General features: G+C 41.0%; 1 protein-coding gene across 1 annotated transcript in view; it reads left to right on the top strand.

The window, feature by feature from the left end:
- alg14 (ALG14 UDP-N-acetylglucosaminyltransferase subunit) overlaps window positions 1–21,219 on the top strand; it is a 109,576-nt gene extending 88,357 nt beyond the window's left edge. Inside the window, exon 4 of the mRNA XM_043698853.2 lies at window positions 18,057–21,219. Coding sequence (XP_043554788.2) covers window positions 18,057–18,287 — 231 coding nt within the window. The 3' untranslated portion in view covers window positions 18,288–21,219. The remainder of the gene's footprint in view (window positions 1–18,056) is intronic.
- The last annotated feature ends 6,749 nt before the right edge of the window (window positions 21,220–27,968 follow it).

Here is a 27,968-nt window from a genome sequence, read left to right as displayed (position 1 = left end):
ATTCTTCTAACTTCGAGAGGGATAGAGCTGATTTAGACAATAGACAATAGGTGCAGGAGTAGGCCATTCAGCCTTTAAAGCCTGCACCGCCATTCAATATAATCATGGCTGATCATTCCTAATCAGGATCCTGTTCCTGCCTTATCTCCATAACCCTTGATTCCACTATCTTTGAGAGCTCTATCCAACTCTTTCTTAAATGAATCCAGAGAGTGGGCCTCCACTGCCCTCTGGGGCAGAGCATTCCACACAGCCACCACTCTCTGGGTGAAGAAGTTTCTCCTCATCTCTGTCCTAAATGGTCTACCCCGTATTTTTAAGCTGTGTCCTCTGGTTCGGCACTCACCCATCAGTGGAAATATGTTTCCTACTGCCAGAGTGTCCAATCCTTTCATAATCTTATACGTCTCAATCAGATCCCCTCTCAATCTTCAAAACTCAAGGGTATACAAGCCCAGTCGCTTCAGTCTTTCAGTGTAAGGTAATCCTGCCATTCCAGGAATTGACCTCGTGAACCTACGCTGCACTCCCTCAATAGCCAGAATGTCTTTTCTCAAATTTGGAGACCAGAACTGCACACAGTACTCCAGGTGTGGTCTCACCAGGGCCCTGTACAGCTACAGAAGCACCTCTTTGTTTCTATACTCAATTCCTCTTGTTATGAAAGCCAGCATGCTATTAGCCTTCTTTACCTGCTGTACCTGCATGCTTGCCTTCATTGACTGGTGTACAAGAACACCCAGATCTCTCTGTACTGCCCCTTTACATAAATTGATTCCATTGAGGTAGTAGTCTGCCTTCCTGTTCTTGCTACCAAAGTGGATAACCATACATTTATCCACATTAAACTGCATCTGCCATGCATCTGCCCACTCACCTAACTTGTCCAGGTCACCCTGTAATCTCCTAACATCCTCATCACATTTCACCCTGCCACCCAGCTTAGTATCATCAGCAAATTTGCTAATGTTATTGCTGATACCATCTTCTATATCATTAACATATATTGTAAAAAGCTGTGGTCCCAGCACGGATCCCTGCGGTACTCCACTGGTCACTGCCTGCCATTCCGAAATGGAGCCGTTTATCACTACCCTTTGTTTCCTATTAGCCAACCAATTTTCAATCCAATCTAGTACTTTGCCCCCAATACCATGCACCCTAATTTTACTCACTAACCTCCTATGTGGGACTTTATCAAAAGCTTTCTGAAAGTCCAGGTACACTACATCTACTGGATTTCCCTCGTCCAACTTCATAGTTACATCCTCAAAAAATTCAAGAAGATTAGTCAAGCATGATTTCCCCTTCATAAATCCATGCTGACTCTCTCTTATCCTGTTACTACTATCCAGATGTGCAGTAATTTCATCCTTTATAATAGACTCCAGCATCTTTTCCACCACTGAGGTCAGACTAACTGGTCTATAATTTCCTGTTTTCTCTCACCCACCTTTCTTAAAAAGTGGTATAACATTAGCCACCCTCCAATCCTCAGGAACCGACCCCGAATCTTTTGAACTCTGGAAAATAATCACCAAAGCATCCACGATTTCCCTAGCCACCTCCTTCAGTACCCTGGGATGCAGACCATCAGGCCCCGGAGACTTATCAACCTTCAGACCTAACAGTCTCTCCAACACCAAATCCTAGCAAATATAAATTCCCTTAAGTTCAGGTCCTTCAGCCACTGTTACCTCAGGGAGATTGCTTGTGTCTTCCCCAGTGAACACAGATCTGAAGTACCCATTTAATTCCTCTGCCATTTCTTTGTTCCTAGTAATATATTCCCCTGTTTCTGTCTTCAAGGACCCAATTTTTGTCCTAACCATTTTTTTGCCTTGCACATACCTGAAAAAGCTTTTACTATACTCCTTAATATTCTTGGCCAGTTTACCTTCGTACCTCATTTTTCCTCTGCGTATTTCCTTCTTAGTAATCCTCTGTTGCTCTTTAAAAGCTTCCCAGTCCTCAGTTTTCCCACTTATCTTAGCTATGTTATACTTTTTCACTTTTAACTTTATATGTTTCTTTACTTCCCTCGTCAGCCACGGCCGCCCATGCCTCCTCCTGGGATCTTTCTTCCTTTTAGGAATGAACTGATTCTGCAACTTCTGCATTTTACATAGAAATATCCACCATTGTTCCTCCACGGTCATCCCTGCTAAGGTATTGCACCATTGAACTTTGGCCAGCTCCTCCCTCATAGCTCCATAGTTCCCTTTATTCAACAGAAGTACTGTCACTTCCGACTGTACCCTCTCCCTCTCAATTTGCAGATTGAAGCTTAATGTATTATGGTCACTACTTCCCAATGGCTCCTTCACTTCGAGGTCTCTGACCAATTCTGGTTCGTTACACAATACCAGATCCAGAATTGCCTTCTCCCTGGTCGGCTCCAGCACCAGCTGCTCTAAGAATCCATCTCTGAGGCACTCCACAAAGTCTCTTTCTTGAGGTCCAATACCATCCTGATTCTCCCAGTCTACCTGCATGTTAAAATCCCCCATAACAACTGTAGTGACATCTTTGCGACAGGCCAATTTCAGCTCCTGATTTAACTTACATCCGACATCCAGACTACTGTTTGGGGGCCTGTAGATGACTCCCAAGAGGGTCTTTTTACCCTTAGTATTTCTCAGCTCTATCCACACTGACTCTACATCCCCTGACTCTAGGTCCCCCCGCGCAAGGGACTGAATATCGTCCCTTACCAACAAGGCACCCTACCCCCTCTGCCCGTCAGTCTGTCCTTATGATAGCACGTGTATCCTTGAATATTCATTTCCCAGCCCCTGTCCACTTGAAGCCACGTCTCAGTTATCCCCACAATATCGTATCTGCCAATTTCCAAAAGAGCCTCAAGCTCATCCATCTTATGTCTAATGCTTCGATTTACTCAGCATTCCCACTAATTTTCTTTACAGCTGCACGGGCCTCCAAGGTCTGTGTGTGGTAATGACTTCCAGAACTTGAATTGGCACCTTATTGAATTCCTTTTGGAATTCCCAAATTTACAAACAAGGAGTAGGCCATTTGGTTTCTCAAGCCTGCTGTGCCATTCAATAGGAACGTGCCTGATCTGATTGTAAAGTCAAATCAACATTTCCACGTACACTGAGAACTCTTTATGTTAGGGAGAATTGGGCCAAATGCTGGCAAATGGGACAAGATTAATTTGGGATATCTGGTCAGCATGGATGAGTTGGACAAGAGTGTCTGTTTCCATGCTGTACATCTCGATGAGGCTACTTCGCAAGAATCTGTCCATTCTGCCTTTAAAGAAAATCCACCAACTTTTCATGAAGAGAATTACTTATGATCTGATGGAACATTTCACTCAATCTCAGTATTAAATTGGTGATCCCTTAATTTGTAAACATTAACCCTGATTTTTTTGATTCTCCAGGATGTTAAAAGGAAGTTTCCACTTACATCACTTGTCTCAATCAAATTGCCTATCATTCTTTTAAACTCCAGCAGATATACAAAACAGGAACAGGTCCTTCAGCCCACCAAGACTGCAGCCTGACACATGACACCTTTCGAAACTAAAAACCTTGTGCCTCTATGCAGTCTGTATCACTGTATACCCTGCCTATTCATGTATCTGTCAAGATGCCTCTTAAGTATCTGCCACCCCTTTGTTTAAACACCCTTGTGTATTCTCCTTTTAAACTTTACCTTTTTACCTTAAACCAATGTCCCTAGTAATTGACATTGCTACCCTGGGTAAAGACTCTGCTTTTCCATTCTATTCATGTCTCACATAATTTTGTAAGCTTCTATCAGGTTGCCCCCCAGCCTCTGATGGTCAAGTGAAAACAAACCAAGTTTTTCCAATCTGTCCTCAGAGCTAATACCCTCGAAACTAGGAAATGTCCTGATAAATCAGTTCTGTATCCTCACCAAAGTCTCCCCATCCCTCTGGTAGAGTGGTAACCAGGATTGTATACAGTATTTCAAATGAAGCCTTACTATAGTACTGTACAGCTGCAACATAACTTGCCAGTTTTTACACTTCATGCCCTGACCAATGAAGGCAAGCTTGCCGTATATTTTCTTGACCACCTTATCCACTTATGTTGCCATTTTTGGGGAACTGTGGACCTGTACAATTAGATCCTCTTTTATTTAATGCTTCTAAGAATTCTGCAATTTACTGTATATTTCACTTCTGCATTAGACCTTCCAAAACTCATCACCTCGCGTTTTGTCCAGATTAAATTCTATCTGCTGTCTCTCCACCAGGTCTTTAGCCTATCTATAAACCTAGCCTGTACAGCTTCCTCTTTTACTAACCTACTAGTTACATCATCAGAAAAATCAAACTGTCTAACAGGATTTCTACTTCTTAAAACAATGTTGACTTGTTCTAACCATACTATACTTAAATGTGTTGTTAGGATTTAACAATAGATTCTAGCATATTCCTGTTGGCTAATGTCATTAACTGGGCTGTAGTTACGTACAAACATGTGAAAAAGGGCAGGTATAGGTCATTCCATTAGCGAGCTAACTCTGCCATTCAATAAGATTGTGGCTGATCTGATTGTGACCTCAAATTCCTGCCTATCCCTCATAACCTTTCACCCCCTGCTTAAGAAGAATTTATTTATCTCAGTCTGAAAAATATTTCTGCTTCCACCACCTTTTCAGGAAGAATTTCAACAACACGACCCTCAAAAAGAGATGCTATTGTCTAATCTGTTTTAAAAACACCCCTGATTTTTTTTTTTAAATGACCCCTAAGAGATCTTGAAAGACTACCTATTCTCTGAGATTATCTTTACCAATTCTCCATTCTGGCCATCTTTTTGAAAGAGAATCCCTACAGTACAGAGACAGGCCATTCAGCCCAACAAATCCAGACTAAGCCTCTGAAGAATAACTCACCCAGACCTATTTCCCTACCCTATATTTATTCCTGACTAATGCACCTAACCTACACATCTCTGAACACTATGGGCAACTTAGCACAGTCAATTAACCTAACCTGCTCATCTTTGGACTGTGGGAGGAAACCAGAGCACCTGGAGGAAACCTATGCAGACACTGGGAGAACGTACAAACTCCACATAGACAGTCGCCCGAGGCTGGAATTGAACCCAGGTCCCAGGTGCTGTGAGGCAGCGGTGCTATGAGGCAGCAGTGCTAACCACTGAGCCACCATGCATACCCTGGAATATTTAGTTATCAATCTTAGTCACATTGTAACCATCTCCTATGATTATGATTCAATCTAAACCATTTATTTCTGTGTCACAGATTCATTTATCTTATTGCAGATGCACTTTCTTCACATAGTAAATTAGTCTTATTTTCACCAAACTCTTCCTCCCCCTCTGTTAGTTTAAGACTGTAATATACAGGAACAGAATTAGGCCACTCGGCCCAGCGGGTCTGTTGTGCCATTCAGTCATGGCTGATGTGTTCCTCCAACCCATTCTCCTGCCTTTTCCCCATAAACTCTTGACTCCCTTACTGATCAAGAACCTTATGGATCTCTCTCTTAAATACACTCAATGGCTTTGCCTCCATAACCTCTTATGGTAATGAGTTCCACAGATTAGCCACCCTCTACCTGAAGAAATTCTTCTTCATCTCAGTGAAGGGACAACCCTTTAGAACTCTGAGGCTGTGCCCTTCCTTTTTCCTACTAAACATCATCTCCACGTCCACCCTATCTAGGCCTTTCAGTATTCTATAAGTTTCAGTAAGGTCCTCCCCTCATCTTCTTAAACTCCATTGAGTACAGACCCAAAGCCTTCAACGACGACTCATTTGACAAGCCATTCATTCCCGGGATCACGCTTGTAAACTTCCACTGGATCCGGTCCAAGGCCAGCATGCCCTTCCTCAGATAAGAGACCCAAAACTACTCTCGATATTTCAAGTGTAGTCTGACCAGAACCTTGTACAGCCTCAGTGGCACATCCCTGCTTTTATCGTCTAGACCTCTCAAAGTGAATGCTAACATTGCATTTGCCTTCCTAACAACCAACTGAACTTGAATGTTAACTAGGACTCCCAAGTGCTTCAGATTTCCAAAGCTTTTCCCATTTAGAAAGTAGCTTATTATTTCTATTAAAGTGCTATAAGTTTCACAGCAGCACGGTGGCTCAGTGGTTAGCACTGTTGCCTCACAATGTCAGGGACCCAGGTTCAATTCCAGCCTCGGGCGACTGTCTGTGTGGAGTTTGCACATTCTCCCTGTGTTTCCCTGGGTTTCCACCGGGTGCTCTGGATTCCTCCCAGACTTGTCCAAAGATTTGCAAGTCACGTGAATTGGCCATGCTAAATTTCCCACAGTGTTAGGTGCATTAGTCAGGAGGAAATGGATCTGGATAGGTTACTCTTCAGCGGGTCGGTGTGGATTTGTTGGGCCGATGGGCCTGTTTCCACACTGTAGGGAATCTAATCTAATCTACATAACCACTCACTTTCCCACATTGTATTCCATCTCTTTGCCTGCTCTCCTAGCCTGTCCAAATCCTTCTGCAGCCTCCTGACTTTGCCAACACTACCTGTTCTTCTACCTATCTTTGTGTCTTCTGAAAACTTAGCAACAGTGCCCTCAGTTCCTTCATCCAGATTGTTAATGTATAACATGAATGGTTGTGGTCCCAAAACTGACCCGTGTGGAAAAGACCCCTATATCCCTACTCTCTGCCTTCTGCCAGTCAACCAATCCTCTGTCTATGACAATATCTTGCCCCTCTTATTTTATTGAACAACCTCCTGTGTGGCACCTTGTTATAGCCCTTTGGAAATCTAAATAGATTATGTCCACTGGCTCTCCTTAGAGACATTCGTCCCTGCCCTGACCAAATTTGCTGGGGTGCATTCTTTGCTTATGTGGCTTGTCTCTTCCTTTCACATTCTGATCACTATTACTTGTAGTGCTAACCTGTACTATTTCCTTGTTTATCTATGTAGCTTCCCTCGTGTATACCTTGCAATGCCTTTTCTGTCCATACAGACACTTCTCTCAATCCTTATTCTTAATTTAAATTGATTTGAGTCTGAATCAAATGGGTGGGTCATAATTTGGCAGAGCTCAGATTGCACCTATTTCTACAACAGCCTTGATTTCTTGTTCTTGCTGAGTAAACAGATTAATCACGAAATAGCAGATTTATTGAAACACAGCCTCAGTTTATAATTAACACAAATAAAGGGGGATATCCTTTATGGAAACAACAAAATGAATGCTTTGTCTAAATTGTTTAGATACCAAGGACACTATCCTAAGTGCAGTGATAGTTCAGCCAAGCCTTTGCTTGTTTTACACAGAATTACAGTCCTGCCTTGTTAATTAAAAGGGCAAGTTCAGTTCAACTCTTTATCTGTCCTTCAAGAATTTGGCATTGCCACTTCTAGAGCTGTTTATGAATCAGTGACAGACAGGTTCCCCATTAAATTTTATAAAAACTTAGTGTGGTAAGTGCATTAATGTCTGTGTTTGCTCTGTAGTAATTGGCAGGTCATACACTGTACCAAAGGATTTGGTAGTTTCTCTTATTCCAGGACGCATCCCCTGACTACTTCAGTCTCCCGTGACACTGCTTCATTTTTCACTAGATGATCCATGAAAATCTCTTCCTTTAACTTGTTCGTGCAAACCAAATTGCATCTGTTGAAGCAGCGTTTCACTGAGCTACTAACCACTGCATCTAAATAAAACAACCCACTTCAGCATTATCTGCTAAAGGATGTAGACTTGGCTTTGGAGATATGAATGTTGCATTTTGTATTGCATCAAAGTTTGGCCAGAGCCAAGCATGTTAATTTGTAACTATTCCCAGTACATGAAAGTACAATCTGCTCGCCCATCTGATTCTACGGGGCCAGAGCTTTCAATTCAGTTTTCCATAACTGAATCTGTATTACTTTTTATGAAGTCAAATAAGGAAATGCTTCCACCCAATAACTTTTGGTTTCTGTGATTGTTAGGTAGTTTAGCTCCAGAGGTCCACATTCAGGAGGATCTGTGGTGTGTTATCAAATGGTTTGCCATAGATTGTAACAACAATAGCTTTATTTTAAAAAGTGAGTGGAGGTCATGTATCACTGAGCCCCTTGAAAGTACTACGCCACATCAAGTAATCATAGTAACTGAACAAAATGTTTTCAGAGGGACTTTTAACTACTAATGTGTTGCTAAATGACAAACCAGTGGAAACACTGCTTTCTAATGATAGTTCTGCTGGTCTATGAGACTTAAAAACATGTAATGATGGCTGTAGGCATGGCCACAAATAATAGGATGAAGATAGCGTAATTGGAGCTGTTGAAGGAATGTAGGCCTGCAGCAGGTCACAGAGCTAGATGAGTAAGACTATGACACTTTTGAACACCAGAATGAGAATTTTAAAATTTAAGATTTTCATGAACCAGAGCCAATGAGGTCAGTGAACATCAAGGTAATGGATAAACTGGTTGGCGCTTAAGACCATAAGATGGAGGAGCAGATATAGTCCATTAAGCCAATTGTGTCCACTATTCTACTCAACTCTACTTTGCTGCCTTTCCTTTTCTCATGATTCATTTGAATATACTTAGCAATCCAACCTCAATAGCTCTCTGCGGTAAATAATTCCATAGATTAACTACCTGCTGAGAAAAGAAATTCCTCCTCAATTTTGTCTTAAATGTGCGGCCCCTAATTCTGAGGTTACACCCATTGGTTCCTTGACTCTCCTACTAGGGTAGACTCCTCAACTGCCCTGCCAAGTAACCTAAGAATCTTGTACATTGTAATAAGGTCATCTCCAACCAGTTCAGGCCCAACTTATGGAAGCAGTCCCCATCAGACAGTCCCTCCATAACGGTGTCAAGCTGGTGAATCTCCACTGATCTGCCTTTTATGTTAATATATCTTTCCTTTGACAAGGGACCCAAATTGTATTTCAGTTGTGTTGCATTGTACAGTTTTAGCAAAACTCCTTACTTTTAGATTCCATTCTTTTTTGAGGTAAAGGCCAACATTCCATTTGCTTTTACTATTATCCGCTGAACTTGGGATGCCAGCTTTTTTTGTGATTCATGGACCAGGAATCCCAATATGGCTCAGAGTTTTGTATGAGCTCAGGTTTATGGAGGCTACAAGATTGGACACTGCCAAGGAAAGCATTGGATCATTTACTGGTAATTTTAGGGACAGAAAAGGCATTAAAGATTGTTTCACCAGCAGATTATTTGCACGGTGAAGGTGGGACGTGGAACTAGAAGATTTTGGTGTTTTGTGATGATTGTTAAGATTATCATTTTTTAAAAATAAGACTGAGTTTCAAAGAGTGTTTTGTTTTTGTTCAGAATAATGCTTGGACATAGAAAGTAAATTTATGCATGCAGTTATTTTGGCAATCAAAGTATAACAATTTACCAAGAGTGACCGTGGCAGCTAAATCCATTACATTATTATAACAATCTATAAGAGGGATGTAGTGTTTGCAAAATAAACATTTGAAAAGGTTTGAAATTAATTTCAAAGAATCACCTATCTGACTAAAACTGTGCGTGTCTTTGAATGATGGAAATATTTTGCTGAAAATCTCCACAGTCAATCAAGCAGAAAGTTGAGCCAGGAAGTTGGGGAGGGGTGACTTATGCTTTCTGCAATTTCCTTTAATTGCAATGAGTGTGTAAGATGAGGAGTAATTTACAGAAGATGTGGCTGAATAATTGCAGTGAAATTTAAATATAAGCTAAAGATTAAAGACTACAAAAGACCTGCATCTTTCAAGAATGTTCCAGTTACATTTCAGAATGGATTTTTCAAAAGTCCTTATAGAAGTTTCAATAAAGATCTTTAGGTAGGTCAGTGTTAAACGGCAATTTGCAAAAGGGTAGTAGTTAAGTTTGTACATAGGTTAAAAAAACAATCTTATCAAATTTCCATTGGTGGTAATACTTAGATGTCAATGTACTGTAATTACCAATGTATTAATAGAAGTAGTTTTAATGTGAATGTATATATCCACATTCTGCAGCATTGGACAAAGATAATGGTCTTCCTCTTCCAAAATATTATGATGCTGAATTTGAACAAGGAATGTCAACTACTTTCTGAATAACTAACTTCTGCAATTTGTGATGGGAAAGGTACTGGCAAAATTTACTGCAATACTGGATATCCTTGGCTCCAAAGCCAGTATGAATTGGTTTGGTTCAGAAAGTGGCCCAAATCTGCCCAAAAATATGAAGTGAAACCTTGTCACCCCTGAAATTCTTTGAAGTGGCTGCTAGACCATCTGAAACTTCTGTTCCCTTTAAGTCAGCCAAGCTGCTGTTATAGTCACCAGAGCAGATCAAGGATTTAGGAAGGGTGGGCCTCCACTAGACATGCTTCATTTGGAAATAAATTTGCTGATGATATATTTTCCCCCTTATTGAGGGAGTACTTCTGAGAGGAATTACTAATGAATATTTTAGCCTTCAATCTTTGTCCCATTCTGTTGGCAGATCCTCATGTTGAGGGTAATTTCTTCTGTGGATGGGAATGAGATGTCACTTGGCCATGGTTTTGTAATTGGTTTATGGGCCTATCCTGGTTGAACAGGCTCTTCCACTATGACGAGATCGGCCATCCTTAGAAGTGATGGTGGATTGTTGGCTTGACCAGCTACCAACAATTTTAAGAACCAACCCAACCACCCCCTCCCCTCCATTTTTCTCACTGTTCCCTCTCTGTGACTGTTCTATTGATTGGAAGATCATGACACTATTTTTGATTATGAAATTGGCATTTTGCTTGCATTTGGGTGTGGGTTTCCCATTTGCATTGACAACAGAGCAGTTCTCCATAGCGGCTTTGGAATATTTCCTTTGGCCTTCCATGTGAGATAGATCTCTGGCTCAACTCTGAGGAGAGCATTTCATTCGGTTGGGCATTCTACCGATATGTCCTGTTCCTCTCCACTAATATGAGGTTATCATAATCTCTATACTTAACGTAAGGACACTTATGTTTGTTCTGGTGGCTTCCCACATGATTCTTTTAAGATAACCTTTGATATTGATATCCTAGGGTCTTGAAATGGCATCTCCACGTTATTCAAGTTTTACAGTGAAGAAGCATGGGGAGAACCGTTGCCCAATAGACTTTTGAGTTTAGTGTTGGGTCTGATATAACAATTCTGAAACTCAAGGATATAATTTATCATAGGCTGAACTAACACATTGGATTTGGTGATGTACCTCTTCACTCATGTAGAATTGATAGCCTCCAAGAGATGGGAGCAAGTGATGATTTACAACATTTCATCATGAGGCTCATTTGAAGGCATTACTTTTGATACAGTTAAGCATTTACCAGGAGTGTTTCAGTTCTGTATTGTTTCATATAAATCATTCTCTTCATTTTTGTTTTAAAGATCCTAATTCAAAATTAGTTCTTTAAGATATTTGACTTTACTTGTTGAAAATGATCTGTATAAATATTTCAGCCTCACAATGAGCACAAACTGCTTTCAATGAGCTCATGTGTGAAGAATGTAACTTGGGCAAGGTACCAGAAGCATGCAAAGATGAACAGCATAAGAGTCTTCAATCTGAGAAGAGGTGACTCTTACAGAAGGTTATAACATAATTAATGGCAGACAGAAAGTCAATCCAGGATACAGTTGCAATACATGTCTCAGTAGCACAGCACAATAATCAGTGTTGTGAAAGGTATGCTCCAAATGCAGAAAGAGGCATTGCTTTATGCACAGTGGGATCAGCAGCTGAAATGGATTGTATGAAATGGCCATGTTTTGGAAGATGTTAATCAAGTAAGCCAAAGTCCATCTTCAAACCTATCTTGTGAAGATAACATCCTTGCTTAAGTGATGTTTTTGGAGGAATTATTACATCCACTATAATTGGTATCAGTTTCCATATTATATGCCATTTAAAAAAAAGATAAGGCAGTTTGGATCAAATTTGTTGGCTAAAATGGTTTACATTGGGGAAACCTCAATGCAGCTATTTAAAGCTGAAGGGCTGTGTTATGATCTGGATGCCCTCCAGATACGTTTCCCCCCCTCCCCCCCACCCCCCAGTGCTCAACACAATAGTCGTGCTTCCCTAGGCAGGCACTTGCTTCCTGCCAGCTAAATTCTGAACACCGTATGAAAGACATATCATGCACAGGGCATTTTTGCACTGCAAAGGCTAAGGATTTGACCTGTACTGAAATTGATAAAAAATTGTTATTTATAAACAGATAGAATCAATTCATATTGCAGACCAAAAAAACTGCAGATTATGGAATTCAAATTGGACAAGCAGGAGGGTGGAAGAACACAGTAAGCCAGGCAGCATCAGGAGGTGGAGAAGGAATAGGGGTGAGGGTAGGGGGAGCTGCAGACAAAGGTGTGGGAGGGGTGGAGCAAAATGGTTTTGGGTTGGGAGAGTGGTGAGGTAGTGATAGGTGGATGCATGTGGTGGGTACGACCTGGTTGGTAGCTGGAGGGAAGGGTTGGTTGGAGGGAAGGAGGTGGGGCTGGAAAGGGACTCTGGGGAACAGGTGGAAAGGTTATGTGAAATTGGGGAACCCAATGTTAAGTCTTCCAGGCTGTAGGCTGCCCAGGCAGAAGATGTGTTGTTCCTCCAACTTGCGCTCTGATTCATTGTGGCAATGGAGGAGACCAAGGATGGTCATGTCAGAGAAGGAGTGGGAAGGAAAATTGAAATGGATGGTGACTGGGAGGTCAGGCTCGCCCTTACGTGCCCAGCTTTGGTGTTCAGCAAAACATACCCTTAGGTTACATTTGGTCTCCCCGATGTAGAGAAGACCATATTGGGAGCACTGGGTACAGTAAACTGGGTTGGAGGAGAGGCAGGTAAACCTCTCTCACCTTAAGGACTGTTTGAGGCCCTGGATGGAGGTGAGGGAGGTGGTGTGTTGGCAGGTTTTGCATCTTTTACGGTTGGGGGAGGGGAAGGGTGGGTGAGGAGGATGGCGCAAAGCAAGGAGTGGCGAAGGGAATGGTCCTTGCGGAAGGCAGAGCTGGGTGGGGAGGAGAAGATGCTTTTGTTGGTGGGATCTAGTTGTAGTTGCCAGAAGTGTTTAAGGATGATGTGTTGGATGCGGAGGCTAGTGGGGCGGAAAGTGATTAGATTAGATTCCCTACACTATGGAAACAGGCCCTTCGGCCCAACAAGTTCACACTGACCCTCTGAAGGGTAACCCACCCAGACCCATTCCCCAAACCTATATTTATCACTGACTAATGCACCTAACACAACAGGCAATTTATCACGGACACTTCATCTGACCTGCAAATCTTTGGATTGTGGAAGGAAACTAGAGTCCCCAGAGGAAACCCATGCAGGCATTGGGAGAATGTGCAAACTTCACACAGACAGTCGTCTGAGGCAGGAATCGAACCCAGGTCCTTGGTGCTGTGAGACAGCAGTGCTAATCACTGAGCCACTGTGCCACCCTAAAGTAATGTTTAGGGGAACCCTGCCTTTATTATGTTTGGAGGGGGGAAGATTTAGAGTAGTGAAGTGGGGAATTTGGAGGAGGTATGGTGGAGGGCGGTCTGGATGACAAAGGTGTGGAAAGCACGTTGTTTAAAATAAGTAAACATCTGGATGCTTGGGAGTGGAACGTCACCTCATCAGAGGAGATATGACTGAGATGGAGGAATTGGGAAAGTGGGATGGAGTGTTTGCAGGATACGGGGTGGGAGAAGGTGTAGTGCAGGTAGTTATGGGAGTCTATAGGTTTGTAGTAAATGTTGGTCCATAAATTGTCGCAGGAGATGGAAACTGAGAGGTCAAGGAAGAGGATTGAGGTATCTGAGATAGACCAAGTGAATTTAAGGGCAGGATGGACGTTTTTGGCAATGATGATGAACTGTTGCAGTTCAGCCTGGGTGCAGGAGGCACCCCTGACGCAGTCATCGATGTAACGGCAGACAAGTTAGGGAATAGTACCTGTGTTTGCACTCAAGAGGGACTTATTGATGTGGCCAACAAAGAGGCAGACGTAGCTAGGGCCCATGCAAGTGTCCATGGCCACTCACTGGATTTGGAGGAAATGGGAAGAGTTATTGAGGGTGAGGACTAATTCAGCGAGATGGAGATCGGTGGTCTCTTCTATATCGGTAAGACCAAACGTCATTTTGTGTCTAACTAAGTGTGTAAGTTGATTGTAGCATTTTGTTCATTAGGACAGTAACTAGGAGAGTTCGATAGATTCAGGATCAGTTCCTGCAGATTGGAGGATGGCTAATGTTGTACCACTTTTTAAGAAAGGTGGGAGAGAGAAAACAGGAAATTTTCGACCAGTTAGTCTGACCTCAGTGGTGGGAAAGATGCTGGAGTCTATTATAAAGGATGAAATTATGACACATCTGGATAGTAGTAACAGGATAGGTCAGAGTCAGCATGGATTTATGAAGGGGAAATCATGCTTGACTAATCTTCTTGAATTTTTTGAGCATGTAACTCTGAAGATGGATGAGGGAGATCCAGTAGATGTAGTGTACCTGGACTTTCAGAAAGCTTTTGATGAAGTCCCACACAGGAGGTTAGTGAGTAAAATTAGGGCGCATGGTATTGGGGGCAAAGTACTAACTTGGATTGAAAGTTGGTTGGCTGATAGGAAACAAAGGGTAGTGATAAACGGCTCCATTTCAGAATGGCAGGCAGTGACCAGTGGGGTACCGCAGGGATCAGTACTGGGACCGCAGCTTTTTACAATATATGTTAATGATATAAAGATGGTATTAGTAATAACATTAGCAAATTTGCTGATGATACTAAGCTGGGTGGCAGGGTAAAATGTGATGAGGATGTTAGGAGATTACAGGGTGACCTGGACAAGTTAGGTGAGTGGTCAGATGCATGGCAGATGCAGTTTAATGTGGATAAATGTATGGTTATCCATTTTGCTGGCAAGAACAGGAAGGCAGACTACTACCTCAATGGAATCAATTTATGTAAAGGGGCAGTACAGAGAGATCTGGGTGTTCTTGTACACCAGTCAATGAAGGCAAGCATGCAGGTACAGCAAGTAGTGAAGAAGGCTAATAGCATGCTGGCCTTCATAACAAGAGGGATTGAGTATAGAAGCAAAGAGGTTCTTCTGCAGCTGTACAGGGCCCTGGTGAGACCACACCTGGAGTACTGTGTGCAGTTCTGGTCTCCAAATTTGAGGAAAGACATTCTGGCTATTGAGGGAGTGCAGCGTAGGTTCACAAGGTCAATTCCTGGAATGGCGGGATTACCTTACACTGAAAGACTGAAGCGACTGGGCTTGTATACCCTTGAGTTTAGAAGACTGAGAGGGGATCTGATTGAGACCTATAAGATTATCAAAGGATTGGACACTCTGGCAGCAGGAAACATGTTTCCGCTGATGGGTGAGTGCCGAACCAGAGGACACAGCTTAAAAATACGGGGTAGACCATTTAGGACAGAGATGAGGAGAAACTTCTTCACCCAGAGAGTGGTGGGTGTGTGGAATGCTCTGCCCCAGAGGGCAGTGGAGGCCCAGTCTCTGGATTCATTTAAGAAAGAGTTGGATAGAGCTCACAAGGATTGTGGAATCAAGAGTTATGGAGATAAGGCAGGAACAGGATAGTGATTAAGGATGATCAGCCGTGATCATATTGAATGGTCGTGCAGGCCCGAAGGGCAGAATAGCCTACTCCTGCCCCTATTGTCTATTTCAAAAGATTCTTGGTTGATTGGAAAGCATCTTGCAACCATAAGGGATCATAACAGTCAAGATAAATCCAAGTAATTTCCTTTTTCACTTGGGGGAATGGAGACTATCTTTGCTTTTTAGGATGAACATAGCTATGCACAGCGAGAATAATTAGACCAGGATTGAGGGAGGATATTTTTGAAACTAGAAGGTGAAGGGAGAGCAGAGAAGGCAAGAGATGAGCTCCAGGCTGGATAAGGGTAAAGGTGCAGAGAGGTCGAAAGCTACCAGCAGAGTGAGGGGGTTGGAGCAGGGCCACTGATTGGAGAAAGACGCCAGGTAAAGTTGGGTCTGAGACTTTTGGTTAATGAGGAGAGAATGAGACTGTGATTAGGGAGAAGAGATTTAGAGAGTAAATTTGAGGATGTTAAGCTGGGGTAGTGAGCAAAGGAAGGCTTTGCATTGTTGTAATTGACATATGTGAGCTTGAGGGAAGGGCAAGTGAGGAGGGGATTTGTAGTGCTATTTATGCTTTCTAAATTGAGAGACAGCACTTATGGGACAACAGAGCAAGATCTAGCTGGTGAGAGGGGACAAATAATCTGGACTGAGAGGAGAAATACGAATTGCAGTCATTTTTAGTACTATATTGTTTTCAAATTTAAAAGATAATTAATCTTTTAATTTTGAGGGCTGTTGTTACTGCTATTTATCTTGAGTGATGTCAAGTAATTGTGGATATCTAATTTCACACCATTACTTCATTTAACACATCAATGAAACTCAATCAGCCTTTTACAATGTAGCATTTATGATTTACAGTGTGCATGTGGAATGTAACAAAATGTTTTCCTTAGTTAGGGGTTTATTCTTGGCTGGCAGAGTTGAATTAGATCATTGCCTGCTATGTTCACGCTGTTAGCTTTAGTGAAGTTATTTTAGTATGTAATTTAATTTAATATTTAATAATCTTTTGGATCTTCTGTCGCTTTTTTCGTCTCTTAAAGCCAGTAACTTGTGTCTGGCTGTGGTTTCATAAGTGCTGGAATTTCAGACCTGTCTGTCTTCATGTCTGAGCCTAAACAGCAGCATTTTCGGTTGGGTGGGTTGGAGCAGGCATCACAGCTGAGCTGTTTGTGCCCATTCCAGACCTCCACGTTTGTGAACTTCCACCAAAGATCACTGGAGTGGAAATCCTGGCAGAATTTCTTTTCTTCTTAAAGTCCCACCATATTGTGGCATAGACCTGGGGATGACATCAAGTAACTGGGTGGCTTATTGTCATGGTGAAGCTAATCTTTTCAATCATGACTGTCTGCTAAATTCTGTGTACTAAAATATTGGCACAAAATTTAAGCTTCTCTCTTTCTTTCCTCTCTTGCCCCTGCATTGTCTGGCGCTCCTTGCATGCCCCATCCCTCTACTTCTCTGCCTCCATCGGTCTCTCACCCACACTTCGCTCACTCTACATATCCTCCCTCTCTTTCTTGCTCTGCTTTTTCTCACTTTACACCTCCCTCCTCTCGCTCTTTCATTCCACTGCTCCCTCCTCTCTTTCCCTCTCTCGATTTCCCTTCACTATCTATCTCGCTCTACATCTCCCTCCTTTCATGCTCTCACTCTACATCTCTCCTCCTTTGCTCTTGCTCTACACTACCCTCCTCTCTAGCTCTTCCTCCATACCTCTCTCCTTGCTTGCTCTCACTTTACACCTCCCTCCTCTCTGTCTCAGTCCACAGTTCCTTCCGCTCACTCTCTCAGTCACGCTACACCTCCCTCCTATCTCTTTCTCAAACACGTGAATCCCCACAGAACAACAGTAGACCACTCAGCCCTTTGAGCCTGCCCTCCCATTAAATAACATCCTGGCTGGTTTGATTTAGACCTCAACTCTACATTAGTTCATACTCCCCATATTCTTTCACCTCTTGGTCATCAAGAATCGAAGTACCTCTACATTAGAAATGTTTAAATATTCTACATCCACTGCTTTTTGAGGACAGGAACTCTAAAGGCTCTCAACCCACTGAGAGAAAAAAATGTTTCCTCATCTCTGTTTTAAATGGGTGACATCTTATTTTTAAACAATGACTCCTTGTTCTCGATTCTCCCAACTCTCACTCCCTTGCACCTCTCCACCAAATCCTCGACTGTGTCACCTGCACCCCCTCGCTCGACACCTTCCCTCCCCCAACTTGCTTGACACCTCCTCCTCCCCCTCCCTTTCCACCTTTCACATCCTCTCCCTCTTTCCCTCATAGTTTCAGATAAACCATTGAAAGGCATATTTCATACCTGGACCAACACGAGAAGGGCAGAGATTTAATGATGCACACTGGCTACACTAAACTCTCAAAGACCTGTCATTCATGCAAATGACCTTCCTTCTCTTTTTTTTCCTGTGCAGGTGCTGTGTAATGGTCCAGGAACATGTGTGCCCCTTTGTGTATCTGCTCTGCTGCTCGGAATCCTTGGAATGAAGAAAGTGTTGATTATCTACGTAGAGAGCATCTGCCGAGTTGAAACCTTATCTCTTTCAGGGAAGATACTCTACAATTTGTCAGATTACTTTTTTGTTCAGTGGTCAGTGCTACAGAGGAAATATCCCAAAGCAATCTACCTTGGACGACTAGTTTGAACATCCCGTGGGGGCTGAAACAAAGATTGTGTGGAGAGCATTTGTGCCCAGATGTCAGGAAGCAGCAGTGATGCAGAATAAATATACATTCCAGATATTGTTTGTTGGGTTTAATCTCTGTAAGGGAGCATGTATACTGAAAGGAAAAGTTCTAGATTAGCTTACGGTGTTGGGGATAATCTACTGAATATAAATTTGAGATCTTGGGACTGCTGCTAGGTCAGAGAATGAAGTATTAGCCATGTACAGTATGAGGGAATCAAATCCTATATAAACAATCTTAAGGTTATTATAACTGTTGGCTGCCTCACATATTTGGACTCATTTTGTTTCACTATTTTGCCAGTTAACTAACTTTTAACAATAGGAGAAAGCCATTAGCCCCCAATTTAATTGATTACTCCTTTCTTATGCTTAGCTCTGTTCTTGAATGGTACTGTACACTAAAAATAAGTGTATTTACTTTACATTATACTTCATCCCTACAAATATTTTGCACATCAAAGGTTAGTGTAGCAGTGCTATTGATTCCCAGCCAGAATTCATTTGAACTCACCTTATTTGAAGAACATTTTTTACTTCTTAAGTTGTCAAGTGTTCATGTGAGCCACTTTTCATGATTGTAGTCTTTCTTCCTACAATGTTTTCCAAATTCTAAAATTAAAATCAACAGTAGTAGAAATGTTGGCATACATACATCAATTTTATTTGAAGTATTATAATGATATTTAGAATTGTTTACTCTGCCATTATTTCTTAATCTTCATTAGTTTCCTTTTATGGATTCTGGCCATTCCTGTATTTCCTTCCTTCTTTCCTACTCCTTTGTTTCCTCCTGAGCTTTATAATTGTCATCTACTCGTGCTTTTGATCCTCATTTCTGCCACTGCACCTGTTAAAAGACAATAGGTTAATTCCCAATTATTGAACACTAGTTTGACAATGTGGGGACAAGTCCCTGTAATGGCAAATAATTGAAGTTCTGGTGTCAAAAGAGTGAAAGGATTCTGTTAATATAGTATGCTTTGTCACCAATGAACTACTTTTCAAATGTAGTCAGGAAAGCAAGGAATCAGTCCTGGGTGATCGAATATTTGATTGTCTCTGATTCAGACTGCAGCTTAGTAATCTGGGAGAAAGAATAGGAAGCCACTTCAAGGAGAGAATTGTTCTTTCTTTAAAAATATGAAATATAAAACAAAGTCTAGTGCTAAAGTTAATTCAGATTCCGTAGCATTAAAATTTGAGAGTTAATACTTGGAACTGTGTAAATAGTACCTGTTATAAGGATGATGTAAGAGAACTGATGAATGGAAGACTTAGAGGAAGAATGCTCAGGTTTCAACAGTGTAAAACCTATTCATGTGAACTGTATACAGTTCCTACAATTTATAATAAACTAGTTGTTGCTTGAACATACCAACAACTCATTTATTCCAAAGCTAGACTAACCAACATACTACAGTTCTCTTGGTTAAGAAATTTGTCTAAGACTTGGCAGCAAGTCAAATACCAAAATGTCAATGTGTAGAAATGCAACAATAATTCCAATGCAGGCCAGTCTCTTTTATATTGCTGTCTAGTTACTGTAATGGTTTTTTAAATTAATTGATGTGTAGATTCCTACCCTGACCTCAATGTGTCATGTTTACTTTCTGTAAAATATACATTGCATTTATTTGCATTCTGAATTGATTTTACCTCGGATGAGAATATAAGGATGGGTCCTTTGAGCTGGAACATTGCAAAAGCAATTTGTCTCATGAATCCTGATTTATGCCCATTGCATCTGCAATCTACCCTCCACAGAAGCAATTGTTTCGATACACACGCCACCAAGGACAAACCCCCTGCAGTGACTCTTCAGTCTTCACTGAAGAGACATTTGCCTATTTATTATATGCCCATTAACCAGATTTGGAAAGCGCCAAGAATGGGTCCATGTACTAGCTAACACAGGAGGCCCCCATCATTACAGAGCGAGGGGGAGCTTCTTGGACTTTGAAAGGAAGGGATGTGATAACACCTATAAGGCTTATGGGAATCACGAATTAATCTACCTGTCAAGCTTGTTTATTATGAGTTCCCTTGTAACAGGAAATCGCCTATCCAACTCGAACTGATCACCTAGATCCTTTAGGGGCCCATTTGTAACTCAGTCGGCATGTCCCTATCCCTGGACCAGGAGCAGGTCAGGCAGCATCCAAGCAGCAGGAGAATCGACGTTTCGGGCATGAGTCCTTCTTCTTCAGCCGCCTTCAGGCTCATGCCCGAAACGTCGATTCTCCTGCTCCTTGGATGCTCCCTGACCTGCTGTGCTTTTCCAGCAACACATTTTCAGCTCTGATCTCCAGCATCTGCACTCCTCACTTTCTCCTGGACCAGGAGGCCCAGGTTCAAGTCCCACGTACTTCAGAGGTGTTAACAAAGCCTCAACTGGATGATTAGAAATACAGATTTTAAAAAACGACTATAAAGCAGAGTCCAGGATGTGCCTGCAGATCTGTCTGTCCTGGGCTGAGACCAGTTTGAGTGTGCCATGAGTAGCAGCTCTATTTTGGTGTTCAACAATAAATAATGTTCCTTCCGAGGTGGGCTTCCTGAGTTATTAAATCTTGTGTCACAATGGTGGCATCTGAAAATCTGGACTTGAGTCGCACACCAGGACGTCTTAGCAAGAGAGGATCCATTTGTAACATTGCATAAACATTGAGTATGAGGTTATAAATCTTCCCACTATGCCAGGTGGAAAAGCTTACTTTGAAGGCAAGGTGAAACCACAGTGGGCCATTCGAGATGAAGAAAAAAAACAGATAATGAGAAGAAGAAATATTGAGAAAGATGGAGAAAAAGCATTTGATTGATGTTGAAATAATAGCTCCATTGTGAAGTTGCAACAGTAATAATGCCTTCAATAAATTGTTTGTGATTCCATGGTGAATGATTGGAATTTATACCTTAAAAATTGTATGACTGACCAGAGTGAAGAAGGGAAAAACTGCAAGGGAGCACCTGTTGAAAAGTTAATTCTGTTGAAAATAATTATGTAGTTTGTATTAATGTTTCAGAACAAATTCTCTGATCAGCAAAATTTCTGTAAAAGTGCAACACTTGGCTGTGAGATTCTATTGAATACATCAACGCCTACTTAAAAATAGCAGAGGGTACTGAAATATGAACGCATTAGGTAATCGTGAGAACTTTGCTGATTGGAAAATATGACATCTTGTACTCTGTCATGCCTACAAAGCAGTGTTCCGTGAAGTAGCATCCGTTTGCCTTCTCAAGCCCATACACAAATTTTGCATTGGCAGCACTGACTAAATGTCATTTTTATTTCCAAAATAAAATGTTCATGGACAGCAGCTGCCTCCTCTTTACAATGGATGTGCAGTTCCTGGACACACCCATTCCCCATCAGGGTGATCTTGGGACTATCCACTTCTTCCTGGAACAATGGCCTGAACCACGCTCCATCCACCACCAACCACCTCCACTGGCTGAACTCATCCTCACTCTGAGCAACTTTTCCTTTAACTCCTCTCACTTTCTTCAAATCAAAGCCAATGGTGCTGCATGGGTCCCATTTATGCCTGTCTCTTTGTGGGGCATGTGGAACATTCTTTGTTCCAGTCCTAATTGGGCCCCTCCACACAATTCTTTGTTCACTACATTAATGACATCATTGGAGCTTCCCTCTCTTGTCTGGAATTGGACAAATTTATCAATTTCACTTCCAAGTTTCACTTCGCCCCCACTTTCACCTGGTCCACCTCTGACTCCTCCTTTCTTCAACATCTGTGTTTCCATTTCTGGGGGAAAGACTGATCACTGATATCCAATACAAGTGCTTCCTGTAAGGACTCCATCCCATTCTCACAGTTACTTTGTCTCAGTCACATCTGCCCTGATGATGTCACCTTCTGCGGGGGAGGGACGCCGATATATCCACCTTTTTAAATATAGAAAAGTACAGCACAGAACAGGCCCCTTGGCCCACGATGTTGTGCTGAGGGTTAATCCGAATGTAAAATAAAGTAACTTAAGCTAAGCACCCCTTGGGGTGGGGGGCATGGTGGCTCAGTAGTTAGCACTGCTGCCTCACAGCACCAGGGTTCTAGGTTCGATTCCAGCCTCGGGCGACTGTCTGTTTGGAGTTTGTACATTCTCCCCTTGTCTGCGTGTGTTTCCTCCGGGTGCTCCAGTTTCCTCCCACAGTCCAAAGATGTGCAGGTCAGGTGAATTGGCCATACTAAATTGCTCATAGTGTTAGGTGCATTAGTCAGAGGGAAATGGGTCTGGGTGGGTTACTTTTCGAAGGGTTGGTGTGGACTTGTTGGGCTGAAGACCCTGTTTCCACACTGTGGGGAATCTAATCTAATAACTCACTGCTATCCATGCGAATGTCCAGCAGTCGCTTAAATGTCCCTAATGAGTCTGCTTCCATCACCACTGCTGGCAACATATTCCATGCATTCACAAATCTCTGCGTAAATAACCTTCCTCTGACGTCCCCTCTATACCTTTCTCCTAATATCTATATATCTTCCTCACAACCTACAATTCCCTGCAACCATAGTCGACTCGTCTGTTGCAGTGTCCGGACTACTTTTAAACCAGCCGAGTTTGGAACCGAACAGGGCAAACAGTACAGACTACAGATTCAAAAACACCAGCAACGGTTCTCCTTCAGGATCCTCAAAAGCTATTCCTGATTTTCCTGCTCCTTGGATGCTGCCTGACCTGCTGTGCTTTTCTAGCACCACTCTAACCCAGACTCTGGTTTCCAGCATCTGCAGTCCTCGTTTTTACCCAGTGTTCTAGTGATCCTTAGCGCAAGATTAAAGAACAACATCTTATTTTCCACTTGGAAACCCTGCAGCCTCGAGGATTCAGTATCAAGTTCCATAACTTTAGAGCCTGTTTCCAACCTTCCATGTTTTTCCACCCATTCTTACACCCTGTTCCTGTCATGACCTGAGTTGCTTTTTTCAGTTTTCATTATCATTTATTCAGCTTCTTTCTGTCTGGCCGAGTACCAATAGTCCCCTTATTTACCCACCCCTTTCCTATCCCTCTGTCTCTCTCTGGGCTCCATCTATCCGCTCACCACCCCGTACCCTGCAATCTCATGTAAATACCACATTTTACGAGCTGCTTTCAGTTCTAATGAAGATGTACCAGACTCTGAATGTTAACTCTGCTTTCTTCCCACAGATGCTGTCAGCCCTACTGAGCTTTGTCAGCAACTTCTGTTTTTGTTCCAAAAGATAGTCGCCTATCACGCAGCTTGCTTATATAGTTTTTGGGTGCTTTTTAAAATTAAATAATGTTTTGCTTTTGTTGAGGGTAATGTTCTATGATGTATCTAGGATTATTAAGCTAAATAGTCATACCAATTTCCAATTTGGATTCTTATTTTCAGATCATTGTTTTATTTTAAAATAGTTAGAACATCGTTAAGGAACAAATTGGACACTGGTAAATCCAGAAAAATCAGTAAAAATGTTTTGAATATTATCTAATCTAAAGAAAATAGAAAGACCAGTGAATATAAATGCATAATTGTTTAGCATAGAATTAAACAACTCTGAAATATTCAGCATATTGTATCCACAGTAGTTCTTTGATATAGCAATTCAATTAGTCCTACTTTCTTGTAACCTTGCACATTTTCCTTTTCAAGTCCATATCAAGTTCACTTCTGAAATTTTCTATTGAATTTGCTTCCATTACTCTACCAGGCAATGCATTCTCGATCATAAGCACTCATTGTGTGGAAAATGTTCTCTTGCCTTCTTGTTGGTTTTATTGACAATTATGCTGTGTCCAAGATTCATCCTGGAAAAAATGACTGAAGCTCTGTTTAAAAAAAAAGTTATAGACTACCTAGAATATTATGCCTCAACACAATGTCTTAATCTTGTTTTTCAGGAAATTTCAAGGGTTACAATCTTAGAAATGTTTAAACTCTTTATGAATAGTTTCTTTATGCTGAATTTCAATTCAGTGGGCGATGAATGTCAGGACTGGACTGCTCAGAGGGAATCAAGGGTTAGAATAACAATAATATTGAAACTGAATAGGATGGATAGTTGAGGAGAAAACCTATTAAGGGTAGAAGGGAGTGATCACATATCTTGCTTGGTTATAAACAAATTTGCTGTAATATTCTTGCAATCTGTAAATTCCTAGTCTTGTGACCAACATTCATTTGTTACAGCCTTTTTCCTGAGTGAAGCTGCTTTGGAGCCTACATATAAAGTGTCTGTGTGGGAATCATGCAATCCGAAGGTCAGCAACTGTTACTCATTGTGGCCATTCTTTCTCTGAAGGAGGATCTTCACATCAGAATCCTTTGACCTTTCTCCTTCTCCTGAATATCTCTTGAAGTAGGTGGTTCTTGGAATGTAATACATTCCAATGGCGGTGATTTATAAGAAGAAAAACTATCTACTTTTTAAACTATTAAATGCTTTATAATTATTTTATCTAAGTTGATCTAGCTTAACATATGAAAAACTCTTCTGTAGAGAAGCAGAAACTGCACTAGTGGAGATATTCCCATTTCCAAAACTCTTTAAATCTTTCACTTCAAGAACTTCAGTCGTAAGAGACTCCACTGGAGTTATAAAACTGTATTTACACATAGAAGCCATTTGGCCCATCATGTACTGATTTTGATACAGCAAATCAGAATTAATCACATAATCCTGTAATTTAAATGAAACTACGGCACTGCAGTTACTGGTGATCCAAAATAAAAATAGAAATTGCTGGAACACCAAAGAAGAGATTTATCAGACTCAAAATGTTAACTTTGTTTCTCTCTCCATAGGTGCTGCTGGGCCTGTTGAGTTTCTCCAGCATTTTCTACTTTTGTGTAATCCTATTATCTTACCTGATTCAACTACTGTATTTGTCTTTTCTCCCTTTGAAGGAGATGGTGGAATTTGTCTCTACCAGTGATGTAGGAAAGCAATTCAGGCTATTTGCTGCACTAAAGCCATTTGTGCAGTATTTTACTCTGTTAATGGACAAACAGGCTAATTAAAAAACAGGAATGAACTTGTATTTAAATCACACCTAAGTACTTTAAAGACCATATATAGTATTATGTTCCAGATAATCCCAATATTAGTGGGATTATTAATATTGGTATTTTGGAAATAAAGACTGCTTTATATATTTAACTATATAAATCTTAATTTATAAATTGTGGCCTCCAGTTCAAATTCAACTTAATCTTTTTAGGCTGAAGTTGTGCAATTAAATATTTGGACTGCCTCAATGCAACTCTAATGGGATAGTATTTAGGACTGCCTGAGAATTGACCTAGATCTATCTACAACACAAGACAATAATCAAAGGAATTCATATCATTGCAAATAACACAGAACTTCTGGATGTCAGATAGTTCTGCAAAAGCTTACAAGCGGGCCCAAAGTGCCATATAAAATTCAAACTAAGTAGAGCAGGTCAAGCATACATTTCAGCCATTCTTTATTATAGTATCAGGAACCACTGGAAATACAAGCTGTTCGTGTAATTGCCAACATATACACCATATGTATAAGATTAATGTTCAAATCTAATTTTCACAGCTTTTGTACTTTGTCAATGAAATAGTACTGTAGCACACTCCTGTACTTATGGACTATGAAGTTTCCTTTATCACTAATTTTCAGCCTGGGTTTTTTTTTGTTTTCCAAGCAATGAGACATTCTTATTAACAAGACTACAGTGCACAGTGTCTCGATGCATGATAATGAAATAGCCAGCAACAGTATTCCTGAAGACTGCCTGCTGTTGAAACAGTGTGTTAATGTTGGCAGCATTGCAAAATACCTACATAAATTCCGAAGTTACTGAAGCTATGCATTTTCACAGTGATTAAATACAGCTGGCCAAAAAGAATTATTGACTTTGATACAGCTATATTCCAGACTAAGGTAAAAGAATAATATTAAGGATTAGGAAAGACACTGGTGTAGGTTTGAAATATCTCTGAGGAAGACCTGATAACAAATTACTTTAACAATTGCATCAATTCTGAGATCTTAATGATATTTACTGAGCTCTTGGAAGAAACCCCAAAAATGCCTCATGTAAGTTTTCTTTTAAGTAACGTATTAACTTTAAATATTTGAATTACTTTTTAATTACACTAATTACTTGGATAGCATAAAAACAGAATACTTTGTGAAGTTCAGCTATTAGAATATTTTGCCCTGTATCATACTCTAAACTTCATAGGCATACTTCGTATTTTTACTTTGTGTATTCAAACTTTGGTTTTCTTCTTCACTAAGTGAGATAATCAATACTCAATCATTTTTTTTCATCTATATTAATTTGCAACAAGATATATGAACCTCCTAGATTAGAATCCGTTTGCAATTCACCAGCATAAAGAATATATCATAGAATCCATACTGTGGGGAAGCAGGCCATTTGGCCCATCACCTCCATACTGACCCCCCGAAGAGCATCCCACCCAGACCCCACCCCATCCTTGTACCCTTGCATTTCCCATGGCTAATCTACCTAATCTACACATTTTTCGATTATGGGAGGAAACTGGAGTACCTGGAAGAAACCCATGCAGACACAGGGAGAACATGCAAACTCCACACAGACAGTCGTTCGAGGTTGTGAGGCAGCAGTGCTAACCACTGAGCCACCATGCTGTCCCATATCTGACTGTCCTCTCGTTTCTTAAAATTAACCTTTTCAACAATAGGAAAAGTTTTATTTTCATCAACGTACTCAAATTCTTCTTCAAAGTTCTGATAGATTTCATTTTGAAATTAAATATTATTGTCTTTTACTTCAAAATAAATTGTGCCTGCAATGATTTCTTATATTGTTGTACTTATCTATCTTCAACCTGTGACACCATTGCAAAATCAATTCATAAATTTAAACTTCTGACTTTGATTGTTATGCAGTGATTCCATCAAAACAAAACAGCATACATGTTTCATCGTTAGTAGATGATCCCACATTGAGCATCAAGCTTTCCTCCCTTTTCTACTTCCTGGAGGAATCATTCTCTCAGGGATAGCCTTGTTCATTGTTTTATCACTCTGACTTCTGGTTGCCCTTCAAAATCTATATGTTAGAAAAATTACAACACATAAGAAGGAAGGTCTGTGCTGATGTTCACAAATTTTCTTATACTTATCCAAATCCACCTTCTTTCTGTATTTATTCCATCATATTTAATAGTTTGGAGTCCCAAATAATTTGAGACAACGATTTTGGCACATGTCTCTGTAATCAATATCATACTGTAGCATGCTTTATTTTAGGCTTTTGCTTGATCATCTTTACAGTGGCATAACTGTCTTAGTGAACATTTCTGTTTGGTCTGCAACTGAGATGTTCACCTCCCCTATGGTTTACCATTCCAACAACTATGCTGATTTCTCTTTAAAACATGTCTTTAGCTCCCACTGTGTTCCACATGATCTCAACATATCTTTCAAGAGCAGTGACTAATATTCCTCTTCTTCCTTCAGTGCAAGTTTCTCAGCCAGATGTTGATTTTTTGCAATTGATTTTTTTTTTGCAAACTTTCTCCCCATTGCCTTCAACCGTGTTTGCTTTCACCTTGGAGATATTTTGTCTACCTCTCCAGTCAGTGTCTGTCTTGCTATCTTACTGATTTATTTTCAA

The sequence above is a fragment of the Chiloscyllium plagiosum genome, unplaced genomic scaffold (genome assembly GCF_037043375.1).
Source record: "Chiloscyllium plagiosum isolate Xiang-an unplaced genomic scaffold, Cpla_swu_hap1 HiC_scaffold_9, whole genome shotgun sequence".
In the NCBI taxonomy this organism is placed as follows: domain Eukaryota; kingdom Metazoa; phylum Chordata; class Chondrichthyes; order Orectolobiformes; family Hemiscylliidae; genus Chiloscyllium; species Chiloscyllium plagiosum.
Note: the sequence above shows the minus strand (reverse complement) of the source record. Positions and strands in the feature narration are given on the sequence as shown.